General features: G+C 36.4%; 2 protein-coding genes across 8 annotated transcripts in view; both read left to right on the forward strand.

Moving 5' to 3' along the window:
- Positions 1 to 2,734, forward strand: part of LOC140673257 (uncharacterized) — a 9,724-nt gene extending 6,990 nt beyond the window's left edge. For all 5 annotated transcript variants that reach the window (XM_072906106.1, XM_072906108.1, XM_072906110.1 and 2 more), the window contains one exon: positions 131 to 2,734. In XM_072906106.1, coding sequence (XP_072762207.1) covers positions 131 to 762 — 632 coding nt within the window. In that variant the 3' untranslated portion in view covers positions 763 to 2,734. The remainder of the gene's footprint in view (positions 1 to 130) is intronic.
- Positions 2,735 to 2,854: 120 nt separating this feature from the next.
- LOC140673245 (uncharacterized) overlaps positions 2,855 to 26,137 on the forward strand; it is a 111,753-nt gene continuing 88,470 nt past the window's right edge. Inside the window, exons 1-2 of one of the 3 annotated variants that reach the window (XM_072906064.1) lie at positions 2,855 to 3,587; positions 8,742 to 9,864. In XM_072906064.1, the coding sequence (XP_072762165.1) occupies positions 9,836 to 9,864 (29 nt within the window). In that variant the 5' untranslated portion in view covers positions 2,855 to 3,587; positions 8,742 to 9,835. Of the gene's footprint in view, positions 3,588 to 6,497; positions 7,226 to 8,741; positions 9,865 to 26,137 lie in introns of those variants that run through there. The other 2 variants (XM_072906065.1, XM_072906066.1) reach the window with 2 other exon arrangements.

Raw genomic sequence — 26,137 nt, forward strand, 5'->3', positions numbered from 1 at the left:
TCCAAGGTAGTTTTACACACGAGTGTTTACGCAAACACTTGAAAAGTCAAGAGGGCTCTCAAAAAATGTCCAGTGATGCGATCGCGAAATTATATAGACTGACACTTTTTTTTTTTTGTATTTTTTTCAGCAATGGATGGCGACGTAAAACGCGTGAAGATGCTGCTGGCCAAGGGTCACGATCCCATTGTGCAGGATTCTAGTGGTTACACTCCGCTGCATTACGCAACGCGACATGGGCATAGCAGTGTGGCTGTGGTGCTATTGGAGCATGGCGCGAACGTGGACGCGACTACCCCCTCTGTTAAATCAACACCTTTGCACCGTGCTGCTGCACAGGGTCACATTGAAACTGTTAAAACATTGCTGCATCATAGGGCGAACGCCAATCTCACGGACGCAGATGGCAGGACGGCTCTACACCGATCGATCTTGGGACACACCAGCTCTGAAAGAACTCTTCAAGATAATTCGTATTTGGATACTTGCAAGTTACTGTTATCGCATACCGATCTTGAAATCAAAGATAAGTCTGGAAGAACTCAATGTGAGGTGGCTCTTGATGCGTACGACGAGGTGTTAGGGAAATCGGTACTTGAAAATATGAAATCCGAAGCTGACCTTGATGAACTAAAAGGCATAAAAGACATGATAGACAACATAATAAAAGACGTCCCGGAGAAAAATAAAGTAGAGATAATAGAGAAACTAATGGAAAAATGCGCAGCGACAATTACAGAAATAGAAGGAAACAAAAATTGAATACTTGTATATTTCGTTTATATTAATATAGTTAATATAGTTTTATATAGTTTTCGTACAGGAATAAGAAAACATACTAGTACATATTTACTCGCGCAACATATTGATATTTTTGTAAAACGTATCTCTTTTTTGGTATTTATACATTAGAAATGTACGATTGTAAATTAAAACACTCATTAGGACACTCTTAGGATTCAAAAATTTAAAAAGGTAGAAAATTTATATGATTTTTTAGTGAGCATTCAAAATTTTATAACAATGACAAAATGATACAAGGATTAATAAAACATCAATATGTTCAAAGGAAGAAAAACAATTTTTTTTTTCAATTTATGAATAGCATAAGTCGCCTAAGTATCGAAGGAATGATAAAAAATCTTATAATTCATCAAAATTTTGTTTCTCCAACGAATAATAGATTTCCCTATCAATTTTCTAAATGACAAAATTTAATTCAATTGAAAATTGTTCTCTCGAGACTGCGCCGCGACATATTCGTTAAAGTACGCTACATGCGGTCGATCTATCTATCCCATCCATCCATCCATCCATCCATCTATTCGTCCGCGCGCGCGACAGACAAGAAACCGGAGGGTCGTGCACTTGATATTGAATCGGTCGCGCTCGCGGCGTTTCGGCCGTTTTCGGCAACGTTCGGCTAGTCACGATATATTACGGCCGCCGGAGCCCAAGAGCAACAACGCTGGCGCCATCTCGCGGAGGTGAGTACCTCCCGTCGTCGTTCGCCGTGCGGTCGCGCCAGTCGTTGCACGACGCGGAGTCGTCAGTTGTTTCACGAGTAGTAAGAATCGCGGGTTGTTTTGTGCGTGCGGAGCCGCGTGCGGGTCGTTTTCGCGCGTCGTCCGTCGCGTTCACGGCTGTTTCCCGATCCCGTCGACGCCTACGTACGTCGAGACGGCACGCACGACAATCGACACGTCGCGACCGCGTATCCGAGCGTAGCCGTTCTCTCGCCGCTCGTCGTGGAGTCCCGTGTCTCGCGGCGGCCACCACGGCTGTTCGTCCACGCCCGTTTCGTTCCGGTTTTCACGGCTCGCAGTCACGCGAGGCCCACGTTTTCCTTACCGATCGTGCGAGTGACAATCGTCGGAAGGAAAAACGGAGTCAACGGAGAACGAAAGAGACAGAGTGTGAGTGAGAGAGAGTGAGAGAGAGAGAGAGAGAGAGAGGCGATGTAACGTCGTCGCGCTGTGACGTCACGCACGTCGGGTCGCGCTAATCGAGTACACACACGCGCGCGCGCGAATTCAAACACAGGCTGAGCGGACAGCGCGCGCGCGCGCGCTTTCCGTCCGTCGTCGTGTCATCGTCGTTATTCGTGGTACGTCGTGGTATACACTTGGTGTATACAAACATATTTGTGCAATTTACGCGGACGAAGGAGAGAGAGAAAGGGAGGGTGTATATGTGCCTCTTGCGTGCGGTGAGATAAAGCGAGACGGAAGAAGAAGGACAGAAGCGTGAGTGAGATTGCGAGAAACGGAGGAGAGAGAGAGCGAGATAGATAAAGAGAGCAACGACAAGAAAGAAAGAAAGAGAGAGGACGGAGACGGAGAAAGACACCAGCACACGCATACATATATGCGCTCTCGCCGCGAGCGCCGAGTCGTCGGGGGAAAGGGCGAGGAGGAGGAGGAGGGGGCGGCGGGTGACGAGGCGCGCGCGCGGCGGGACGTTCCGCCGCGACGACGTACTTGCGTGTACTGTCCAGCAGCGCTCGCGAGGAGAAGGTTCGCGCCGAAGAGGATGAGAAGAGCGGCGAGGCCGCCGGCCGCGACACGCTATTTCGCGAGCAGATAGACCCTTTTGCAAGTCTCGCGCGCGGCGCGACATCGTCATCGTCATCGTTATCATCGTCGTCGTCGTCGTCGTTGTTGTCGTTGTCGGCGTCGACGTTGGAGTGGCACGCGCCTTTTCCACACACGTGCGAAACGGAATATAAAAGAGATCAAACATTGGAGGGATATCTACTTGCATATCCCGTGGCGCCCCACTGTGTTTTTCTGCGGAAAGAGCGTGACTAAAGGAAGAGGAGAAGGAGGAGAAGGAGGAGAAGAAGAGAAGGAAGAAGAGAGAGGAGAACGGACATATCGCGCTGCGTTTCTCGGATATTTCTCTCGCAGCTGGCGGTGCCGTTCGCAACTGTGCGCGCGTCGTTTCCGTTCGTCCCTCGAGCAACGTTTTTTCGGAGCAGACCTACCTCTCGTGCTTCGAAAGAAGGATAGGAAGAAAAGAGAGCGAGTGAGAGAGAGAGAGAGAGAGAGAGAGGCGAAGAGACGGACGGACAATCTCGGCCTCAAACTACGACGTGGTCAGGTCAGGAGGAAAATGGTATCGTGGTTGTTTCGCAAATAAAAGGTCGGCCACGCCGCGTGTGTATCGTTTGTCCGTGAGTGTCTGTTTCTGTTGGCGAATAACGTATGCTCGTAACGTTATTATCGTCCTTATCGTGCCGTCATCGTCGTTTCGTAGCGCGCGAATATAATGCACAAGAGCGGCGCGCCGGATCGCGCGCGGCGCCGCAAGAAAGCAGCGGCCGGGTTTCTACGTTCCGTTTTTATTCGCTCGTCGGACGGTCCGCTGCTCCGCTGAGAGTCAAGTTCGTCGCGCTCCGCTGTGCGCGCCGCGTCCGTGGCGCGCTCTCGCGCACTCACCACGCTCTTCACCATCGCGCTTTCGATTGTGCGTCGCACACGCCGCATCACGTCGTCGTGGGCTTTCTATCCGTCTTACCTGTGCTTGTGCTTGCCCGCCTGCTGTACGCGTCGCACCAGGGGGAGCGAGAGAGACTGCGGATAAAGGTGCGTGTTTTCTGTCCTTTTTTTCTCAATGGAATTTCCTCGATCAATGGGTCTAGTCTTTTCTTTCACTAACCTTTTGTGTATTTCATTTTTGTTTCCCTTTTCTTTTTTTCTTTTCCTTTTCTTTTTCTTTTTCTTTTCCTTTTTCTTTTCCTCGTTCTCTCGACGAAGAAAAGTATTAAGTAACCTTTTTTTTCGATGTCGGAAAGAATAGACTTAGAGTCTTATTTATTTTGTAGGTTAACGCGTAACATTGGACCGATTAACCGTTTTGATTGAGTAACGTGAGAGTGATTTCACAAATCGTGTGATATTGTCAAAAGAGAACGTTCTAATTGGAAAGAACGGAATATTCAAAGTTCGTGTGTATTTTAATAATTTTTTTATTTTTCGTTATACATGTACGATTATAAACTTGACCGTTGATTTCTGTTATCTTTCGAAAATTTTGCAAGTATTTTTTTAATGACAGATTACACGTATTTGCGAAATCGATGTTTTCCTCAGGAAAATATACCAACAAAAGACATTATTTCCCTCATTTGTTTAAATCTCCAGCAAACAAGCATTGTATAAATTATTCTTAATACAAAAAACCTTGGTATATGTAATTTGTAGTGTGATGAAACATTCTATACGTGTTACAATGTTTCCTTCCTAAAGTATGCAAGCTTTTGTATGCTTTTTTTTCAATTTTAAAATATCGTAAATATACCTGAACGTTCCTTTTAGGGCAAATTCCTCAGTCTTGCTCCAGGATCGAGAATTATTCAGACTCACATTTACACGCATTTTTTACCTCGGAGGGAAACCGCGATAGAACGAACGATTGATTACTTTATGGTGCGACTAATACATTGTGAAGGAAATAAACATCTCTCCCTCTCTCTCTCCCTCTGTCCTAACATTTTTTTTCGCATCCTCTCACGTCCCCAGGGGCCGAATCACGATAATGGGAGGATAAAAATTGGACAATGGCAGTGGCATATTCTACGAACGAACGCGGTGTCCGTCTAATTTCGGTCCGTGGATTCTCTCATTTCTGCGTTAAACTTTTTCTCGGTCTAATGAGCTCGAGAGAGCCACGGTCGTCCTAAGGGCATATCACGCGATCGCATCGCCTAAGTCGTCTATTCGGGGAAGGAGTTACAATGTACTCGCATTATGTGTACGTGGCATCACGAAATTGTATTTGTGTGTGTTTCGAGAATTGCTTGTACAAGGTGCCTGAGAACTACCGCGGTTACGTAAAATCTTTTATTTTTTCTAAAAGAAGACCACGAAACACAACATGGACTTGTTTTTTTTTTTTTTTTTTTTAACTATTATATGTGTAGAATTGGGAGAATCTAAAAGGAAGCCAATATTTTAGTATCCCCGTATATTTAATAACGTGTGATGTATATTATGCTAAATTATGACTCAACGATAATATGATATAATATTTTTTAATATTTTTTTTATAATAACCTGTATTTAAAAAAAATATATAATTTTAAAAAAGTTTAATAAAATTTTAATAGAATTAGAAATACACTAAAGAGAAAAGAATGGTTATAATAGCATCAGAAATCATTACAATTTCACACACAGATTTTTAACTTTTATATGCTTGACAAGTCGACAAAGTTATGTATTTTTCCAAGGTCTTTTAAGTTACGTAACACGGGGGCAACAAGGGTTATTTAAATGGCCTCACACTTGAAGTGCTAACCTCATGACGCTGATGTCGTAAACGTTACGACCTAAGTCGATGGGACTGAACTGTATACATTTCTCGCTCTCCCTCTCTCACGATCAGTATCATTTCTAATCGGCATTTTCTTTTATTGAAACCGTTTTCAAGAGATTTTATCTTACTGCTTGCTACTTGCCATAAAATAATAATTGTGTGAGTTGCAAAGTAATCTGTTTATTTTTCAAAATTTAACAATTTTATGCAAAAAATATTGAGATGTTTAAATTTATTTTTTTAATGTTTTATTTATATATTTATTTTGACAGAGAAAATATTTTCTAATAATTCAATAATAAAACATTCGAAATACACACATCTAGAATATATATATATATATATATATATATATATATATATATATATCGAGCTATTTTATTTATTCGATTATTATTTTGATGGAAATCATCCTATTCGGATAAAATGATACGGGGTAAAAAATGGCGGTTGCAGTAAAGCCGTGTTTCTCGCGTGACGTAAGTATCCTAAAACGAGCGTTATATACATTTGTTTTGGTGAAGATCTGAAAATGATTGACGATGCAGAGTTCCTTTTAGCGCAATGCAACGCGATTCGTGCGGTGTCCGAATTAATTACATTCGGCGCATTTGAGGCGTAAATTCAACGAATGACGAGGCGTGTTCAAGTACGCGCAAAGCCGAAAAAACACGGGCCAATCGCTCTGCCGCGGCCTCTAAATTCGCGCTGTGTGACCGTGTGTGTCTGTGATTTTCGCAATCACACTTGTAACGGCTCGCTGAACGATGACTCACTTAATATATAGCAAGAAAAATGTTTTATGTACCATATAATGGACGTTTTAAAATATTTACTCACGTCTTAAATGGGATAATGTCTTTTTAAAAAGGATATTTTAATCCTTGAAAAGAATGTCCCAAAACCCTTGGCCTAAATTTTGTTGACGTAGGAAAAACCTAATGACAAATAGATTTAATTTGGTTTTATTCATAACTCCTGAAAAATTAATCATCATATCTAATAAAAGTTTTAATAAATCTAATTTTTTTCATTCTTAAAACTTATTTTAGTCAATGAACTGTAAACATCTTTAATAAATTGAAACTCTGAGAAAACTTTTTCATTCAAATTTGAGCAAATAAAATGAGTTAAAATTCTATAAAAATAATTTTTATTTTCAATCGTTTAGCCAATTATTAGCCGATGTAATTTTTAAATCACGCTTCGATTTTATTACATCTTCGCTTTTTTTTTTATTCGTTAGTCATTGTAAATTTAAAATTACAACGTAAAAGTCTATTACTGGGTTAGGTTCTTACGTGTTCTCAGAAAATTGGTTATTTTTTAATTGAATTAATTTCAATTCGGCCGTAAAGAGTTAGGGACAGCAGAGATATTCGGCGATACGTAATACATCGTAAATCGCATAAATTCGCGACGGGCGGAGCGTCGTGGTCGTCGTCGACGCGACGGCCGACCAGCCGACGATGATATCGATCTCCCGAGTTTTCCTAAACGCGCCCACGGTCTACATATGTTTCGGAAGCAGGAGAATGGGCCGTGTGGACATGCGCCGCGCATGCACGCACCCGGGGCTATTGTATTAATGGCAGCGCCTCTCTTCGTCGAGCGCGACGCCATGTGATGCGCGTGGTTACATCGCGGGCTACGGCCACGGGAACAACGACAGTTGTTGTGTTGCGGAGTGGCGATTTCGAAACCTGTCATTAGTTGCGGATGCGTTTAACCTTCCCGCTTGCTCCGCCTCGCCGAAAAAAAAAAAAAAAAAAAAAAAAATAGCGAAAAACGCAGCGAGCCTTCTCGCGAACTTTACGGAAAGCGCGATTTTTTTTGCTCGTCAGAATAACGTCACATACCTACGGCCAGAAAATAATGATTGATTAAAAGATTCCATCTACGATGCGTAAGTTTTCGATTGACACATAATAAAAAGTGTAAATTTTCTCCCGCAAATTATCAAGGTTGAGTAACTTAATATTTTATAGAGAGAGAGAGAGCTCTTGAAATCACGTCAATTATCTCGCAGAGTTCATTTTTATCTATAATAATTGGGATTATAGTTTACATTTTTTTCTCTGCTTAATATTGCATGTATACGTTCGAATAACACAATTTCCAGAATTTCTAGCACAATACGCGCAATTCTGCGAGTATATCGCGTTATCTCGTAAGGTACCACAATGGTAACATTGTTCTGGTAAAATGAAAATTACATTTGTGTTGTCTTTTTTCATGTCTTTTTTTTCTACACTGTCGTGTGTGGAAAAAATATAATAACGCGTGTATTTTAAAAGATGTAAATTTAATTTTCTTACTATACTATATTTATATTATAATTCTCTTGTTATTTATAATTTTTTTAGAATTATATTGTTTTATTTATGTAATAATATGAAAACAAACGATCAAGTATATTTTATTTTTGTTACAAAATAAATATATAATTCAATATCATAATAATTGAAATAATAATAGCAACAGGATTGGCAAAATTTTACACTTTTTGGATAAAATTCATATTAGTGTAAAATAATAATGTGCATTTTTCGGAAAAAAATAACAAAATGTTGATAAACATTTTTAATTCTGTTACTATTACATGTTTCTCATTAAATTAAAAATTAATATAAAATTTAATAACATTTAGATCTCTAAAGTTTTTGTTTTAAAAATATATTTCACATATTAATTTGAATTGTAAAGGACTTTATTATTATATTGGTTTTGTTTTTTTAAGCTATGTGATTAATATGATTTATTAATTAAAGTAAATGTATTAATAAAAGTAATTTATATAACTTTTGCGTAAAGTTATATAAATATATTTCATTGTTATTACATATACATATTAGTCATTTTTATAGCTTTTACTAGTTTATTATATTGAATAAAGTTCAAATCAATAAAAACTGGAAATTATCGTGGTTTTTTTGCTCATCGTACTTTTTTTTATCAACTCTAAATAGCAATGATAGTTAAATAATATATATGTAACTAATATATAATGATGAATAATGATGAAAAAGAAGAATAATAATAAAGTTTTAATAAAAATGAAATATTTTTACACATAAAGAGAGAGAAAGAGAAATCTACTTTTAAATCTTGACTGTTATTCTTGTATCACTCGGACAAGAGGTATCGATAACCATTTGTTCGCTAATGATTCCGCCGATTACCTCACAAATGAGGTAGAACGACGTTACGAGCTCGTCAACGAATGCAAATGCGTCAAACGTAACGTAACGCGTTTGACGTAACGCACAGCGTAATCTTTCTTACCCGTTCCACTCATTAACGCGTTACGTGGACATGTTTTATAGTACATACTCTCTTTTTTTTTTTTTTTCTTTTCTTTTTCAACGTTCACTCGACAATTGTCAGTCTCGCTCACTCGTGTTTATTGTTATCGTTTCCAGGATCGATCCCGCTTATCGAGCTCACGACCTACCCGACGCAAAAAACTGTTGAACTTGAAAAAAAAACTGCGGAAGGATCAACAGGATTCTCGACCAGAAGAAACTTTGTCGATTTAAGCAAGATCCTTTTCGAGGAAGATCCGGAGCAGCTTTCGGCGATAGGAAGAGTTTGAAATAAAAACGACTTTGCGAAAATCTTTCTAAGGGAGATCGACAACATCAGAAATAATCTGACGAAGCGAAGAAAAGAATTAAGAGAGGCCTGGCTCTTCGGGGAAGAGACACTCCCACTGCTCGTGCTACGGACCCACCCTGACGACGTGTATGCGTCTCGATAGAGAGATCACGTCCATCATCGATCACGCCATCGCTCTCAGTTGAACTGAGGCCGCTCGAAATTCTGTCGTGATCGTGAACAGATTCGTGCAAGGCAACATTTCTCGTCTGCACCTGCCTGTCTGTGTTATCCTTCAGAGTGGAAGAGAGAGGAAAAAAGAGAAGAAGGAAGAGAGAAAGAGAAAGAGAGAGAAAAGAAAAAAGACAGCGTGGTCGACAGTGGCACGGCCACTATAACGAATGTCGGGCTCAGGAAGACGGTTGAGAACCATTGACGGAAGGATGATGCAGCTTCCGACTCATCACCGGATGTCACCGTCGAGCTCTGTCGGCTAATCGACGACTAATCGCGAGAACGATATCTATTCGCGCGTGTACAATTACAGTACTTTGCAGTTCCGAGGTACTTTTGAAGATACTTTCGGGACACCGTGTTTGTTGCATTCGAACCTCGCTTTTCTCTCGTTGGTCTGTTTTTCTTTTTTTTTTTTTTTTTTTTTTTTTATTTTTATTTTAATCGCGAAGAGTGTTGATTTCTGTGATATTGGGTGGCGCGAGTGATGGTTAACAACCTCGTCGCTTAGTGGTGATATCGACAGTGTAGTGTAAAAAGTTTTCTTGGTGCGCGAGGGTAGTGTCCACACGAAGAGAACGAGAGAGAGAAAGCATCTCTCGCGTGCACGCGTGACTCTCAATTCATTACCACGGATCTCCCTCGGCAATTCGACGCCGCGCCCACCCTTGATGAGAGGAGGCACATGTCCATTGCTACCGCTGAAAATGCAGGGTGAGTCTTTCACAGATCCATTTGTCTTGGTTACAATTATCATTTGTCGTGCGAGCCTTCACGACACCCAACGAGATTAAATCGGGCAGTTGGAGAACAATGTGAGGTAATAATTTTTAGAGAACGAGACAGTTAATGCCTCGGGAATATGTTTCATGTAGACTTTCTAGTGTGAAGATGATAAATAAGTTTATACAGCACCTGCAGCGAAATCTAGATATATTAAACCGTTCAAAAATAATAAATTTTTTTAAATATCAATAATATATTATATTTTGATGAAATTTTAGTGAAAAAATTTTGACAAAATATTAACGTTTAAAAAACTTTTCAGAGTTACGATTACTGAAGAAAAATAGTAATTCTTTAAATATGTATAGTGTGTTGGTTTAAAAAAAATTGTTGTTTAAAAAATTACATTTTATACATTTTTCGGAGAATTTTTCATTTATATTGAAAAATAGAACATAACATTTTTTGGCATAATTATATAACTTATCATTATTTCGTAAACTGTTTCAACTAATTTATAATGTTTACAAATTGCCTGATTTAATTATAGCCTCCGGTTGCAACTTTGATTGATTCAGGAACGATTAAATCTAATTTTTATATATATATATATATATATATATATATTTTAGTTTTAGATACAAATCGAAACATTGGATAAAAAATTGAAGATGCCTGCCAATCGCTTTTACATATAAGTCGTATATATGTATATGCTACTCTTTACATATAATCGAATAAGTTTCTAATCGAATATAAGTTCATGGAAATTGGGTCTAATTGGATTTAATCGTTCACACAGTAATTCAAATAGTTTCCATCGAACGTGTTACTAATGAAGATTTGACACAGAAATCCTACAAGTGCCTAAAGTAATAAATAATTTTGGTTTCAAAAAATATTTTTTTCTATTTAAGAAGAAAAACCTAAAAAGAAGTATATATATTTTATATTCCATAAATTTTTATAACATTTTTATAACTTAATAATTTTCAAAATCTATGAAAATTTTTTGAACTCAGACTTTATTTATTCTCCCCGATACAAAATCTTCTCTAATATAAAATATTTTTTCGCATAATGTATACTATATTGTTAGAGAGTATTTCTTACACACAGATTCTTTTTTCATAAAAAAATATTGTAAATATTTCATATATTTCATAAAAAATGTTGTAGATAATTATAAATATAATGGCCTTTTTATGTGAAATCTTCAAACATTTTATGCACGTTTTCTCTCCGTCATTCGGAAATCCGATAAAGATACAATTATCGAAATTGGGGTTATCGATATTCCTATCGCTCCGCAAAATGTCAAACGGTGTAAATCAGGATAAGAAAAAAAAAGGTGAATACTGGCATTTATATATACATATATACATGTAAAAGTTTCCTCTTATAGACAGACGTTCATTGTTCGACGCTCTGCAGGTTATTAGGATGTTTTTAGTTATTTAGGATAATGTTCTGACCGGGTCACCGGTCGGGTTTAATACCATGCTGAAATTACGTCAGAGGTGCCAATGACGTCACGCTATCGCCACTTAATTTCCAGAATTGCGACGCGTGCGCCGTTACAGCTCAATCGTTGAGCTTGACCGTAGGTCGATTCGTGAGAAAACGAGAAATTAGGTAACATTTATAATAAACCAGGAGAATTATACATAGCATTTGAATAACTGGAAATAGGGCACGTTTTGTTCGTGCTTGCTAATTTAAAATTTGCAAAATGTTTCATAACGTGGCTCATACGAGAGAATTTATGACAATCTATATTGGCTATGAGAAAAATAAGTATGTTTCTATCACAAATAATAAAAGACAATCAACTAATAAATTAATATCGAATTGTACAGTAATTTCAATATAATAGAAATTAAAACTAAACTACGGTAAAATTATATTTTATTTAAATAAAATTTTTTTTTTTAAATTTATACAAAATTTATTAGAGAATATGCATCCTCTTAGAAGACGAAGGATTTTTAGAACACTCTGTATATACCGGGCTAGTGTCCAAAGTATCAATACTTCCAAAGTATGCTCTTCCGATACTTTCACTTTCGACATCATCCAGATATACAAGGTGTCTTGACTTGTCGCGATTCCACGTGTGTGCCCAATATGGCGCGTGGAGTGATAGAGGAAAAGAATTGCACTTGACTGGCCGTTATATTTAGATTTAAGGAGAAAGGAAGAGAGTAGTCCTTTGAAAGAACGCCGAAGCCACCTCTCCTACCCTTGTTGCTCCTTTTTTGGAGGGTACCTGTCTCGCATCTACCTTGGGCATCTTCCACGCAGTTTCCACATCGAACCCTTCCCCCAGATCCCTCTCCAGGTCTGTTTATATACCTGGGAGAGATATATATACCCTCCCTCGTATCCTGTGCGATGACGGGGCCCCTCCTTCGTAGACGTTTAAGTATCCGTTGCCGCCGCTATCAAACGACCGCCAACTATTCTTTTGCATCTCTTCGTCCCGACTATCGCTAATAACGACCGGGATTGGGATTTTGCGCGGATAACAGGGAAGGAAATAATGCACGACGAAATTACGGTTCGTACGATATAGATATAGCGCGACATGTACATATACATACGAATATTAATTGAACTTTTCATCAATTTTACTTTTATTGTTATGTATTTATTTTTATTTTTTACTCTACGTTTTAATTTCGTCTTTGCGCGAATCTGCGGTTGCTTTAACACATTTTACATAATTTTTAATAATAATTCAAGGACAAGAAAGTAAAGTATATTTTTTAAAAGTTCAAGTAAAAAATTTCGCACGCAATTATTTATCATCGTGAGAAATATAGAACTGAGATCATATACTGGTTCGATGAAGTATCCCGAATTTTTTTTTGGAGTAAAATTAAGTGTCTGAGCACTGCACCACACATGATAGTTAAAGACTCGCGAACTTTCATAATTTTGCTAGTATCTAACATCGTCTCGATATCGCGTTGGCATTTTTCGCCAATAAAATCTGTCTCGCAATAATTTGCGCGTTATGGAAGCACATCGGCCGATAACTTGAGCGCTTATGGCGTCTCGTTACCAGTCGCGTATAAGTATACGCAACGCTCTCCGCCTACTTAACACTCCATCGCCGTAATAGATTCCGTTCCGTGGCGGTGTTTTAAATTATCGATAAACTTCTCGCCGGGAGAGATATTCCCGTGGATAGAACGCTCTTGTACAGAGTATAAGATATCGCGTAACGACGAGAGAATGTGAACGTTACTCGACGGAAAACGCGCTGCGATAAGAAACTTGCGCAATGATGCGCTCTTTTGAATGCAGTTGCATTTCGCGCGATCGTGCGCAATACGTAAACTCGTGTAACGGACAATGAGAACATAAAGTTACCGTACTTGACAGAGTAAAAATATTATGTATGCATTCCCAGGATTTTGTGTTGCTTAGTCTTTTTTTTTTTTTTTTTTTTTTGTTTTTTTGTTTTTTTTTTCTTATTCCTTTTGTGATTTTAGAAATAATGCTCGATGATGTTTAGATTAAAAAGTTGAAAAGAAAACGTCTGGTATAATTCTACATAAAGACTTAACTCGGACCGATCACGTGACTAATTCGTTGCAACGCGATAGTAAGGTTTCGGATATCTGCGACTGCGTCCAACAAAGATCGATGTTTAAGCACGGAGGAAAATTATGAGTAAAATATATATGTCAGTCGTTAAATATCACAAGTATTTTAAAGAAAAAAGAAAAATACTAAAGAATACTTTGTCGCAACTACGCATAAAAAATTATGGACAAATTTGCAGTTGCTTTTCAGAGCGTTTTCCAAGACTGAATATAAATTTTATAATATATAAATTTTTGCTATTTCTCTATTTACTAACTCTCTTTCTTCAATCAATATCTTAATTTTTACTTGAGTGACCGTCGAAACTTTTTATCGTTCGAATAAGATATCGAAAATTACAGGTCAACATCTAAATGTGTCACATTATAACACATTCATTATTCAAATATTCCATTATAATATTTCTATGCAACTAGACTTCGCGCTCGCGTTCTCGCGTTCGATCGCGCGTGAAACACACAAGTCGTCGGTCAAAGACGCGGGCGAGCATATAGGTGCTCGTAGCAGAATGCGCACACAGAAGTTTGAATGCAGCTATACTGAGTCACATGCCGCACCGGAAAGGTAGGCGCGAGAAAGAGAAAGAGAACGGCACGGACGAGGTACGCGTTGCAAATGAATGCAGCCAGCCCGCGCGGGAGCTGCATTTTTGCGTCAGCCGCACGTGTTTGCGAGACCGCTTTTGCGCGCCGGGGACCACCGGTTTTATGCCAGAAAAAGCTCGCTGGTGCAAGTCGTATAGAGTAAAAGAAAAAAAAAAAAAAAAAAAAAAAGTATTGCCTTCCCGATATTATATGTAAGCAATCTTGTTACGAGATGATACATTTTTTTCTTTTACATAGCACCGACTATCTGAATATGTTTGTTTTTTTTTTTTAAATTTGAATCGACTGATAATGACCGCAAAAAAATGTATTCTAGCGATTTATTAAGCCAAAAATGCTCAAGAGTTAAATAAGAGAAGAAAATTACGTAATATAAATGGCGTTTAATAATACTGCGATTAAGTAGCTTGAATATTCCGATGTATAACTGTGATATTTAATAGACCTTGCGAAATTTGTATCATGATAGAGAACATCGTACTATCCGTTATCCACGGCTGCAAGTAGCACAGCGCGTACGCAATGCGTCACTGTCAACGCATGCTGCACGCGGCGTGCGAGCCACATGTAGCAAAATAGAAACTTGGCTAGCCGCGGTAGGCGCCAACCGATTCCGTCGTCATCAACAATGTGAATATCTAATACTGCGAATACTAAATAGTCCGTCGAAAGAGGAAACGGATTATAGGGTGTGCTGAAAAAATTGGAAAATTATCAACATTTTTTTCCTCCATTTGTCTGTTAAATTATATATTTTTCGCAAAACAAGCTCAATCATAAAATGTACGAATTTTCAATGAATATAATAAATATTTTCTCATTATCAGAAGTCATCCTTCTCTTTCATCTCATTGTTGTCTCGACGCATAGAGTCAGTCAGCGGCGAAACCGGGCAAGAGATGCGAATATACAGGATGAAATCGGCCTGATGTTTGCCGAATAGCGAGTAGAGAACGTATTACAGAGTCACGTGGTCACGACGACGACGACGAGCGTTGTCGAGCCTAGCCGAACGCACCGGGTCTCGCCGAGTCGGGATATAGATCCTCTCCCTCTCCGGTCTGATGTTGCCAGGCCTCCCTCATCATCGTCAAGCCGGCCGGCCGCGACTGTGTGTGCGTTCCCATCCGTTTGTCCGTCCGTCCGTCCATCCGTTCGTCCGTCCATCCGTCTCGTTCATCCATCCATACACATCCCATTCCTTCGTGCGGGAAAAATAGCGTCGCCTTGGCTTTCTTTCCTTACCTTACCCACGTCATCGTGACCGCGTTTTGCATCTCGCAAAAATGCCCTCCCTCGGGAAACTTGTCGTCGCGGAAGCGATTTCGCGATCTCGGCTGAACGTTGCGATTATTTCGACGAGACAAAGACGACGGCAACGACAGGGGGAAGGGGGGGAGGAAAGGCGCTACGGCGACCATAATTATCGGTTATTGATTTTCGTTAATGCGCACGACCGTCGCATTCGCGGACGACAACGACGACGACGGCGACGACGGCGACGACGACGACGACGACGACGACGACGACGATGATGGGCAGGAGGGGACGTGACGTAAAGTAGGATATCAGCGGGAAGTATTCTTTATGAGAGGACATCGTTTGTGCAACGTTTGTTGCTGCTGTTATTGATGTTTGAGTTGGCAGCATATGAGTTGCTTTTACAACGTGTAATTTTTATGATCTTGCCGAACCATCGACATTAATTAATATTAATGTTAACGCGAGTTCCAATAACTATGATATTTCTGCATTTTCTTACATATCCTTTTGTCTTATGGCATTTATTTCATTCTCGTCATTGTAGAAAATGTAAAATGTTCGATAAGAGGAAGAACTTTTAAATAAGTAAAGAATTTTTTTCCATTTTTTAAATACTAATATAATTATATAAATTAACTTATATATATATCTACGCATACATATTTATTTAATTTCAATCCATTTTGCATTATATGATAATATAATGATATTACTATTGCAAATGTGATTATAAATATTTCTTATTTAAAACACACAGTACAAAAGTACACAATACATAAGTACAGAATAGCTTTTTGAGAGAAATATCAATATTGATGAAACTTTCTCAGAAAATCTTAATCTAAATAAAGTGTGAGTTTAATTTCGTGATTATCTGTTATTTCTACTGGCTAAACGACACTATCTTGAGTTTGCGCGCGCATGATAACGAACGATAAGGGGCGGTACGAAGCGGTTAGTATATCGAGTAGCAAGTGAGATAATTTGATGTGTTCGCGGCTCATTAAATATTGCTACGACGATTGCTTCGTAAATTTTATACGAATCTTATATTATATTATCGCTTGCGCGATTATATAATGATTTCTTCTTGTCAGTTCTGTCTTTTTTCTCAAAGTAAAAGATTTCATTTTTATTAAAATATGGTATAGGAATTACTATTTTTAACATCAATAAAACGGGATTAAAAAAATATATAGAAAGAGAAAGAAAAAGAATATTTGGAAATAATTTATATGCTTATTCATATACTTTATAATCTTTTATATATGTAAAATTTGAGAAAGCAATATTTATCAAAGATAAAGTGAAATATTAACTTTTTTAGATATATTTCAGTATTCTGGATTAAAATAATAGTACTTCACTCACACGCGCGCATCTTCGATAATCGTGACGTGATTGCAAACGCTGTCAGATCGCAGGATGTTAATTCGGTGAAGATACTCGTATTTGGATACTCGAGTATACAGTTTGCTTTTTATCAGCACGCTCTCGAGGGATAGAATTACAGTGCGCCGCAAAATTGCGATACCGAACGCGTCGATTCGCATGATTCGAGGAAAGATCCGGTCCGTCCGTTCTCAGCCGCCCGAACTGTCTGCGAACACGCACGACGAGGTAGAACAAAGAAGGAGATGTTACATCATCATCGCATCGCAATGCGCGGCAGTCCAATGACGCGGACAGACAAGACAGTTTGGTTGCTATCTCGAAAGAAAGAGAGAGAGAGAGAGAGAGAGAGAGAGAAAGAGAGGGTAAAATTTGTGATAGCTCCTTGTGCTTAATTTCGCTGACGATCAATTTCTTTTTTTTGTTGTCTTCTCACTCAATCACCGTCTCTAAAAATCACCCGCGAAACAGAAAAGGAAACAAAGAGAGGGTTGTGTTGTTCGAACCGAAAGAGATTGAAAGATAGAGAACGTGTCTTATATTTTTTTTTATCGCAAATTTTGCTTTGTTTTTTTAGATAAAGATCTTTTTGCGATATATTTTTTTCTTTATTCGTATCTTTTGAAGATACGCGATCTCAATGATATTAAAGTTATCATTTAATATTAATAAAATTATCTCATTTAACACAGATAAGAAGACATTAGATGTTTCTTTTTTTATTTATTTATTTTTTTTTTTTTTTTTGTAATTATAATTGAGAACAAAAATTTTTACTCAACTTACAAAAACTTTTGCAACAACTTTACGTTTCATAAAAAGGCAGAGACACGTAATCATATGTCAAAATTCTCACCTTTGTTGAATAATGAATTATATTGTAACCATTATTAATATACAATCGAATTATAATGCTTGAAAGCGCTTGACTTACGTAATTTTTCTTAGGTATTATCATCAACCTTTGGAGTTGTCTATTGACTTTGACATAATATTATAACAATAGTTTGTATAAATGTTTCTTTATAAGATTTGCAAAGTTTATATATTATATGAGCAGTGTCGCTTGTGCCATTCTGTACCATGCCAGATTCAAAGACGAGGGTTCGAAGATATCAATCAACGAAGATAAAACGTGTCATTGTAATGTTTGTACGCAGTAGATTCTTTTTATCGCTTGTTTTGCAAAAATTTAGAAAAAAATCTCTTTCTCATTTTTTAATACAGTCAGCATCTCTATTGATTCTTTGTAATCAAGTATTAAATTAAAAATCAGTCAAAGCAGAGTTCAAGTTGAAAGCAAAGAAATTAACCTGTGGACGCGTAGATAAAGTGAATCGACTCTCGCGTATAAAAGCACGATGTACTCGTATCTGGTATGTACATATAAGCTTGCTCGGCAGAAGCAGAAGGTCGAGGGTCAAAGTAGTCGGATGGTGTGAAACGACAATGGCAATAAGAGAAACGGTTTTTCCAAACGCCGAAGAATAAAGACCGGACTGTGCGGCGATTGCGATTACTCGCGTGCACAAATCGTTTATTCTTCCTTCTCTTGCCCTCCTCTTTTGATCGCGCTCTTTCATCATTACGTGTTTACAAAATCAAAGAGAGAATCTCTCTGTCTCTCTCTATTTTTTCGTTACTATAATACAAGCTTTATAGAGATGCGAGAATATGTAATTCAAATTTTTTTTCTGTCTAAATACACATACGTTTTTAAATATTTTATGTAAAGATCTTGAAACTTTCTGAAAATATTAATAATTTAAATTGAAAAGATAAATGTCTTTGTAATTTTTTAACGCGCGCGGATCATAAACATTTAACTCCGTTTCTTTTATCGTTGCCAACCGTATTGTAGTCATGATATTGCTACTGTAATTTTATTACAGCATATTGTACACACCTTTTCACAAATTATAGTATACACAAAATTTAAATTACGCTTTTCCAAATTGTTATTTTTCTATCATGTAGGAGCTATTTGTCATTATTCGACGGCGCATCGATCGTTTTCCTTGATTTTATCAATCGTTTGGTTATCATTTTCTTCGCCAAAATATAATTAAACAAATTAAAGATATGCCTGCTCTCATAAACTTTTAATCATATGCATGTTTCATATTTATATATTTAAAAATTTGACGAGAGGGACAGAGATAATTATTTAATATTTTTTTCACTTTTTTGATATATTACAATATGTTAATACAGACATTTTATCATTTTATTTATATCGAAGCATTTTTTATATTTAATATTAATCGATATTTGCTAAATATCAAAAAATTGTAAGATAATATCCGACTGCAATTTTGCTGAGGGAAAAGTGAAGAAGACTTGAACACAAAAAAAAAAAAAAAAAAAAAATTTGTTATGCGGAAAAACGTGCGTTTGTGACTACTCTATATAAAAACGTCAAGATTCCATAATCTAGCTTCTGTAGAATTAGAATTTTATTGCGAGAAGTTGGCATAACGGTGGGGCTCGCAATTGGAGATGCCCGTCACGGAGATGAAACTTCCGAGCCAGATAAGCAAATTCGCAACGGATTAACTTTTTTTTTTAGACTCGAGATTATTCGCCAACTATTATTCATTCTGACTTTCGCGATTTCCTTTACGGTCGTAAGGTTTCAGTCAGCCGAGCGCTTCAACATTCTACATGAAATATTTGTCTCTTTATATTTTTCTTATCTAATCTGGTCTTAATCTATCGCGGCGGAGATCTTTGAAAATAATGCGAGACATTTATAGCGGTTTGCGCTTATAAAAATTTGCGACATGTATTTTTATAACGTGACATCATCTCAGCAAAAAATGTGTATAATTCGAGGGTGCTATTAGCTATTGAATTTTTGATAATAAGAATATATATCGTTCATTATAATTAATATCGCATCTATTTTAGCAGTTTTAAAAATTTCTTATATAATAGTATCTGTGTGTATTTCATTCATTTTTTTTCTAAATAATAAATGTGCATATACTTTCTTACGAGAATTACACATTGCGATAAGACCATAATTAACAGTTATATGCAGAAGTCTAAAGAAATAAAATTTTTAATTTCTATTAAATATATTAAAATTTCTATTATGTATACAGTTACCATCATTGAACGGATATTTTTTTAACGCACATGTTTACAGTACCAATATCTAAAATGTGCCATTGGTGATGTACCAAAGTGATACAACTGTATCGCGCCTCTTTGGCAACACTGGCCAAGTTTCTCGATAATTCGCGATAAGGTATACGTCGATCGAGTATTTTCAAGATCGATATCAACGAAAACAGTTTCTCGTGGTTTCCATCGTCATCGTCGCGCCCGCATTGTTATCGAATCGAACTATGCAAAAGTTTCAGGCGTGATATAAACACGCCGAGTCTCTTTCCGGCGCGGAAAACTCAAATCGTACCGACAGCAGCGCCGCGAGTGCGTGCGTGCGTGCGTGCGTGCGTGCGTGTATACATATATGCGTGTGACACGGAATTGCGACGTTGCCGACGCATCTCGGGGAGGCAGGCACACTCAAGGGCAGTTCACACCGTGTCACTGTTACCTGAACACAGGTAATCACATTAATCTCGCCGTGTGCAGTCCGGGCGCGCGTTATCCAGTTGGATTTATATAGTTAGCTTATTCGGAGAATGGCGGAGGATATATCTTGGTGCAAAAGTGGGATACAACTTCGCGCACAACGCTTGTATATAGGGTGTCCACCGCGATCCCCTATCGGCCACGTTATTTGCTCGCGTGAGTTGATTTTTTTTTTACTAAACATTTTATGGAATATTGTCACGTCAGTGCACTTAAACATATTTTGACGTGCATAATGATATGTGCATTTTATATATATATATATTATATGTAATAAAAAATATTTTAGTAGACATTGTTTAGTTTTTGTATTAAAATGTAATTGTTTAAAATACGTTATTCATTGTAGGATCAATTTTTTGTTGAGCTTGCTTGAGAAGAATCAAATTTTTACTTAAATATATAGAATTTAATTTGATTACTGCTAAAGTGTCTTAAAATTGTATTAAAAAAGATACAGAATTAATGATTATGAAATATATTATGTAGATATATTAGGTGTATGATAAAGATGAATTTAAAATTGTGATATATATATTTGATGTTATTCGTGCGTTGTTAAAATTATGCACACAATTAAATTAAAAAAAAAAAAAAATTGCGTTTACATTAATGATAGTCGTTATCGGTCACGAAATCAGCGCGAATAATGATTCCTTTCGAGTTCTAGAATTTAAAACGAAGCCTGCGAAGAATATACTTATGTCTCGCGCGCGCGTATGATTAGTTAATTTTAACGACGACCGTCGCTGGATTAGTCGCTCGCTGCCATGAGTTATGAGTCAGTCGCATTTCAGTCGAATTCCGCGATGTATGAGTTATGATTTAATTATGAATAGATTATAAAGAATGCAACGTCTGCAAAATTCTCACCGTCTTTTCTCTTGTCTCACGGACGATAACAGCGTATAAAAAAGGTCGGAAAATTGAACTTGCAATACAAAAAAAAAATTAACATACATAGAGAGCGTCTCTATTGTCACGAATAGTCAGGGTCATTTCCATTCATCGGAATCCGATCCGATCGAAATTACAACAATTTTCAAACCCTTGAATTGACAGTAACGATAATTCAAACGTTATTTAAACGTAGAGTAGTAATTGATAATTTGAACGTATATTATTTCATTGTTACACCTTTCAGTTATATATATATATATATATATATATATATATATATATATGTATATATTATTACGCAATTTATATTATTATTTTGATTTCAACATCCTTTCTTTTCTTATCGTCAAATTTTTTAATCGCACGAGGTTGGAGATCTTCTCTAGAATGCAAAAGTGTTTGGCGAAAGCTCAAGTCACACTTGACCGTGATACTCTCAGTTTTTGGCAATTTTCACGCGTGTGTTTATATTATTTCTCAGATAAAGTTACTTTTCAGTTATATTTGAATGAAATTTTTCGTGGTAAACTGTATTTGCTGAAATAAAGTTCTACAACATCAATAATTTTATTATGTTTACATGAGATGCGGCCAAATGTTGACAAATTTGCACGACGGTTAAATGTCAAAGCATCGAAAATAGATCGTGTTCAATCATATCTATTAACTCGTTTATTTTTGAACGTATCTCCATATATTTAGCTATTTAACACTTATTTGAAATTGCAAATTTGAATCACAATATATTTTTGATCCACGAATCAAAATGATATAGAAAACGTTTTATTTAATATTTAAAATTAAATAATTTTTATATGAAGATAAAAATTAAATTCTGTCAAAAATAATATTTCAAAAATGATGAAACGTACTTTTCTAATTCGTATCGACTTTATGTAAAAAAATTGATTTGAAGTTAGATTATTGATCTTTTTAACGTTATTAAATTACTTTAAATAATTCTTTTTTTTTCATTATTTAAAAATTACTAATGACATTTTAATTAAGGAAAATTGACTTTATATTTGACTTTATCAAAAAATATATCATTAAAATAGATGAAACATTCTGTACAAAATAGCAAACGTAGTCTTTAAATTGAATGTCTATAAATTGTTCTATCTTCCAGACACTATTTTAGGAAATTACTGGTCGTATAGGTTTTTTTATTGATCACACGATTTAAGAAAATTCCAACGGATGAAGAAAAAAATGGTAATTCTATATGTACCTACCTAATGTTACAAATTATATAATGAATAATGTACAATTAATTATTAAAATGAATTACATTTACTTTCTCTATAAAATATACGGAGGCTAATGTTTTTTTCTTATAATCTATTGGAACATTCTGAAATCGTGTGGCTAATAAAAAAAAAGACTATACGATAGTAACTTTCTCTGCGTTTCAAAATTGAATAAACCAGATAATATTTATCAGTAAAATATATTTTTTCTATTAAATATATGAAAAAATGGATATGTAATAATTATTTTATTGACACAAATGTTTTTGTTAACCGAAAGTAACTTTATTAATATGTATGCGATGGGTTTTTTATCGTTCTTTTTATCGTTCACGTATGCATTTCTCGTCATGGCGAGCAGTGAGAAACTCGATCAGAAATGGTTCGAAAGACTGGATTGAAGCGCATCGGCCATGCGTTACGTTCGTCGAGAGAAAGTGCCGTAATGTGGGTAACCTTATTGTTGCTCTTATTGTTATATAATAAGCGTAACCCGCCCGTGATAGCAAGACGCGTGGCATTGAAAAATAATTACGCCACATTCCGACGATCGGGAAAACTTGCTGCAAATGATTTTCCTCGTTATTTTCTGTCGAGGAATTGCTTGCGCAAGTCTATTACGCTTGTGCTAGAAACGCGTCTCTCTCGGTAAGATAGACATTTTTATTACACCTTATGCCACCTGAAGAGAAAATCTAATCTAAAACATGTGTATTAATAAACTAGTTGTAAGAAAAAGTTATGATTGTTTATTTAATTATTATTAGGTGTATTAATAATAACAGAAATATCTGTTATAAGCATTTTTTTTTTTTAAGTTTTAACAAGTTATTTGAAAGTGTATAAATAAATAATTGATCATTGATTTTTAGATGGAATTGATATGAAACATAGCTCTAAGTAAATTTAATATAGGAGCTATTGATCGTACAATTTAATGCGAACAATAAACTGTCGAATTTTTTAGTTAAAACAAAAAATTGACTTCAAATTTTTCATAAAATCTGTAGCCGTCAACGATTCGATTTCATGTTTGATATTGTAATTATATAATACGTTTGTAATCTTACAACCTTGTAAAAATTATCTGTTTGCTAAAAACGTGACCTATTAAATTACGTAACTAAAGTATGCTTAATTTTTTCACCAATCATTAATCGTGTGCGTCGCATTTGCGTACGCGCGGTTGATTGGATCGATTTATATACTTTTTGCTAATGAATTACAAAAAGAAAAGATCTCGTTCGTCTATAAATGCCAATGCATGAGCAATGCAATCGCTCTAAATGCGTCAGAGTAACTAACGTATGAGAGCGCAGCTTTTTTTCGAGCTTGGCACGTGAAACGTAAAAATAGTAGTTCTTACAGTCGCTTAGCGTACAGCAGAGAAGACGGTTTCTCTCTCGTCACTTATGCTACTTTGTTGCGTAGATAGATTTCACGTGACACATTCAAGTCGTCGATGAGACACGTTCATCTTATCGCGCGATGACAAACAGCGTCGTCCATTGTCCTGTACTTCATAAAGTCAGAAATTATCAGTCGATAACTTCATAAAAATCTATAACGAATTAGTTACGAGAAACATTTATTAACTCTGTCAAATTTTAAATGTACGAAAAAATAACAAATTATGTCGAAGAGATATTTATAAAGATAAAATATTAAAATTTTCTACAAAATAAGTAAATACTCGAAATATTTGTAAAAAAAAAAGCAAAGAATTTAATTGTGACAAATATGTATATTAATCACTATAGCCTTTTTATTATCTTTTACACTTTAGCTCTCGTTATGCATACAATTATCGTGTTAAAAACAACTAATCTGGAGCAAAGAAAGTACAAAATGCACGCTGAGACAAGATAATTCTTATAGCGACAGATGTACGGTATATAATTACAGGTCGATGATTTACATATAACTCTCATAAGCGTGTGATCAAGCGTTAATATTACGTTGCACAAGAAGTTTTAAATATTATAGATATATTTTTGGCTGTGTGTGTTGTCGAAACACGCAACACTCGATATCGTCTTACTTCGATGCAACATTGATGTATGTATATCAGCCCTCTCTTTCTCTCATAAAAGATTGCTCGTCTTTCGCTACCTCCGTATCAAGGAAAGCAACGCGTTTCTTTGGAGCCGGTCTGACCTGTTGACGATAAATGTAAGAACCACACAAAATCGTAATAGCAACCGTACCGGCGCTACTATGTATCTTTCCGGCCGGGACATGAGAGCCCGCTTCTTATTTGATTTATGTACTGTCGACTGGAGATCGAGTTTCGAGTCAGTTCATTACTTAAGTTTCATCATATTTCATCTGATGATGTGTTTGCAGAGGGCTTGATACAATTATACATATATCGAAACCCATAACGGTTCGAAAAGATTATTCGACTTGGAAATTGCACAAATAAATACTTTGAACTTGATAAATAGCAAAATTGTTTTGAAACAACACTCAAACAGTTACACGTATTTGTATCGAGTGATATAATATAGAGAAGAATAGCATAGAAGAGAAAGAGAAAAGATATTAATGATGGATCTCGAAAGCAATACTTATTTGCAATTTTCAAGCGAATCAAGTGTTCATTATGTGTTTACGCGTGTTTTTATTTTTAATTATACATTACCAACATTTAATTAAATATTCGAATCACACAAATGTATATTATCGGAAAAACCATTTTGCTTGACAGTATTGCGTATCGATTAATAATTTCAAATACTATTCTAAAGTGCTACTTGTAAAAAGTTTGAAGTTAATTTAGTTTACGATATATCTCTTTACAGAATTTTTTTAAATTAAAATTTTATCAAGGAAAATTTGTTTTGAAAAATAAGAAAATTTTATTACATCTGTAATTTAATAATTCGATGAATCCTCGAATACTTCTTAAGTTATTTATAATTTATCTACATATTTTTTCTGAGCATGTGTTTCTAGCGTGAGGTCTGTTTCATCAGTTTGTTATGTAATTACGTATTATCTTACAGTTTGTCAATCTTCTATTTATTATTGACATGGATATCGGAAAGGGTCCCAAAAGGGGGCGATATGTCAAAATCGTATGAATACACCGATGAGGAATGCTGGTGCAGGTCGTGACAGGTTGATCGGTCGGAGTGTCGGCGGCAATCGCACGTGGAATGCGCAATATGATTTGTACCTGCGTGACAGTGCAGCGGTTAAATGAGGGATATACTTTATTAAGATCGGCCGGCATGAAAGAGCGACTTATCTATCGCGTCTCAGCATCTATATCAGACCGATATTCGCCGCGGTGCGAATGAAAGTTCGCGCTCGTTCGTTCGTAAAATCGCGCCGGCGTGTCGAGATTATAACGCACCGCGTGCAGATGCGAAATTATTATTATTCTATGCTGTTCTCCTTACGCGCGCGATCTCTTTGCTGCTCGCTTGCACCGTTGCACGCGAGAACGTTAACCGGTTTCGCGAACAAATATTAAAACCGCCATGAGCACCGAAGGGGGAGTGAATTTTACGATCTTACAATTAATTTAGTTCTATTTCTTATTACTTCCAATATTTTCTTGTAGAATTTCGAAATATTTTTTCTCACGGGATTAATAGATTGATGAAATTAAATTAATGTGAAATT

The sequence above is a fragment of the Anoplolepis gracilipes genome, chromosome 14 (genome assembly GCF_047496725.1).
Source record: "Anoplolepis gracilipes chromosome 14, ASM4749672v1, whole genome shotgun sequence".
In the NCBI taxonomy this organism is placed as follows: Eukaryota; Metazoa; Arthropoda; class Insecta; order Hymenoptera; family Formicidae; genus Anoplolepis; species Anoplolepis gracilipes.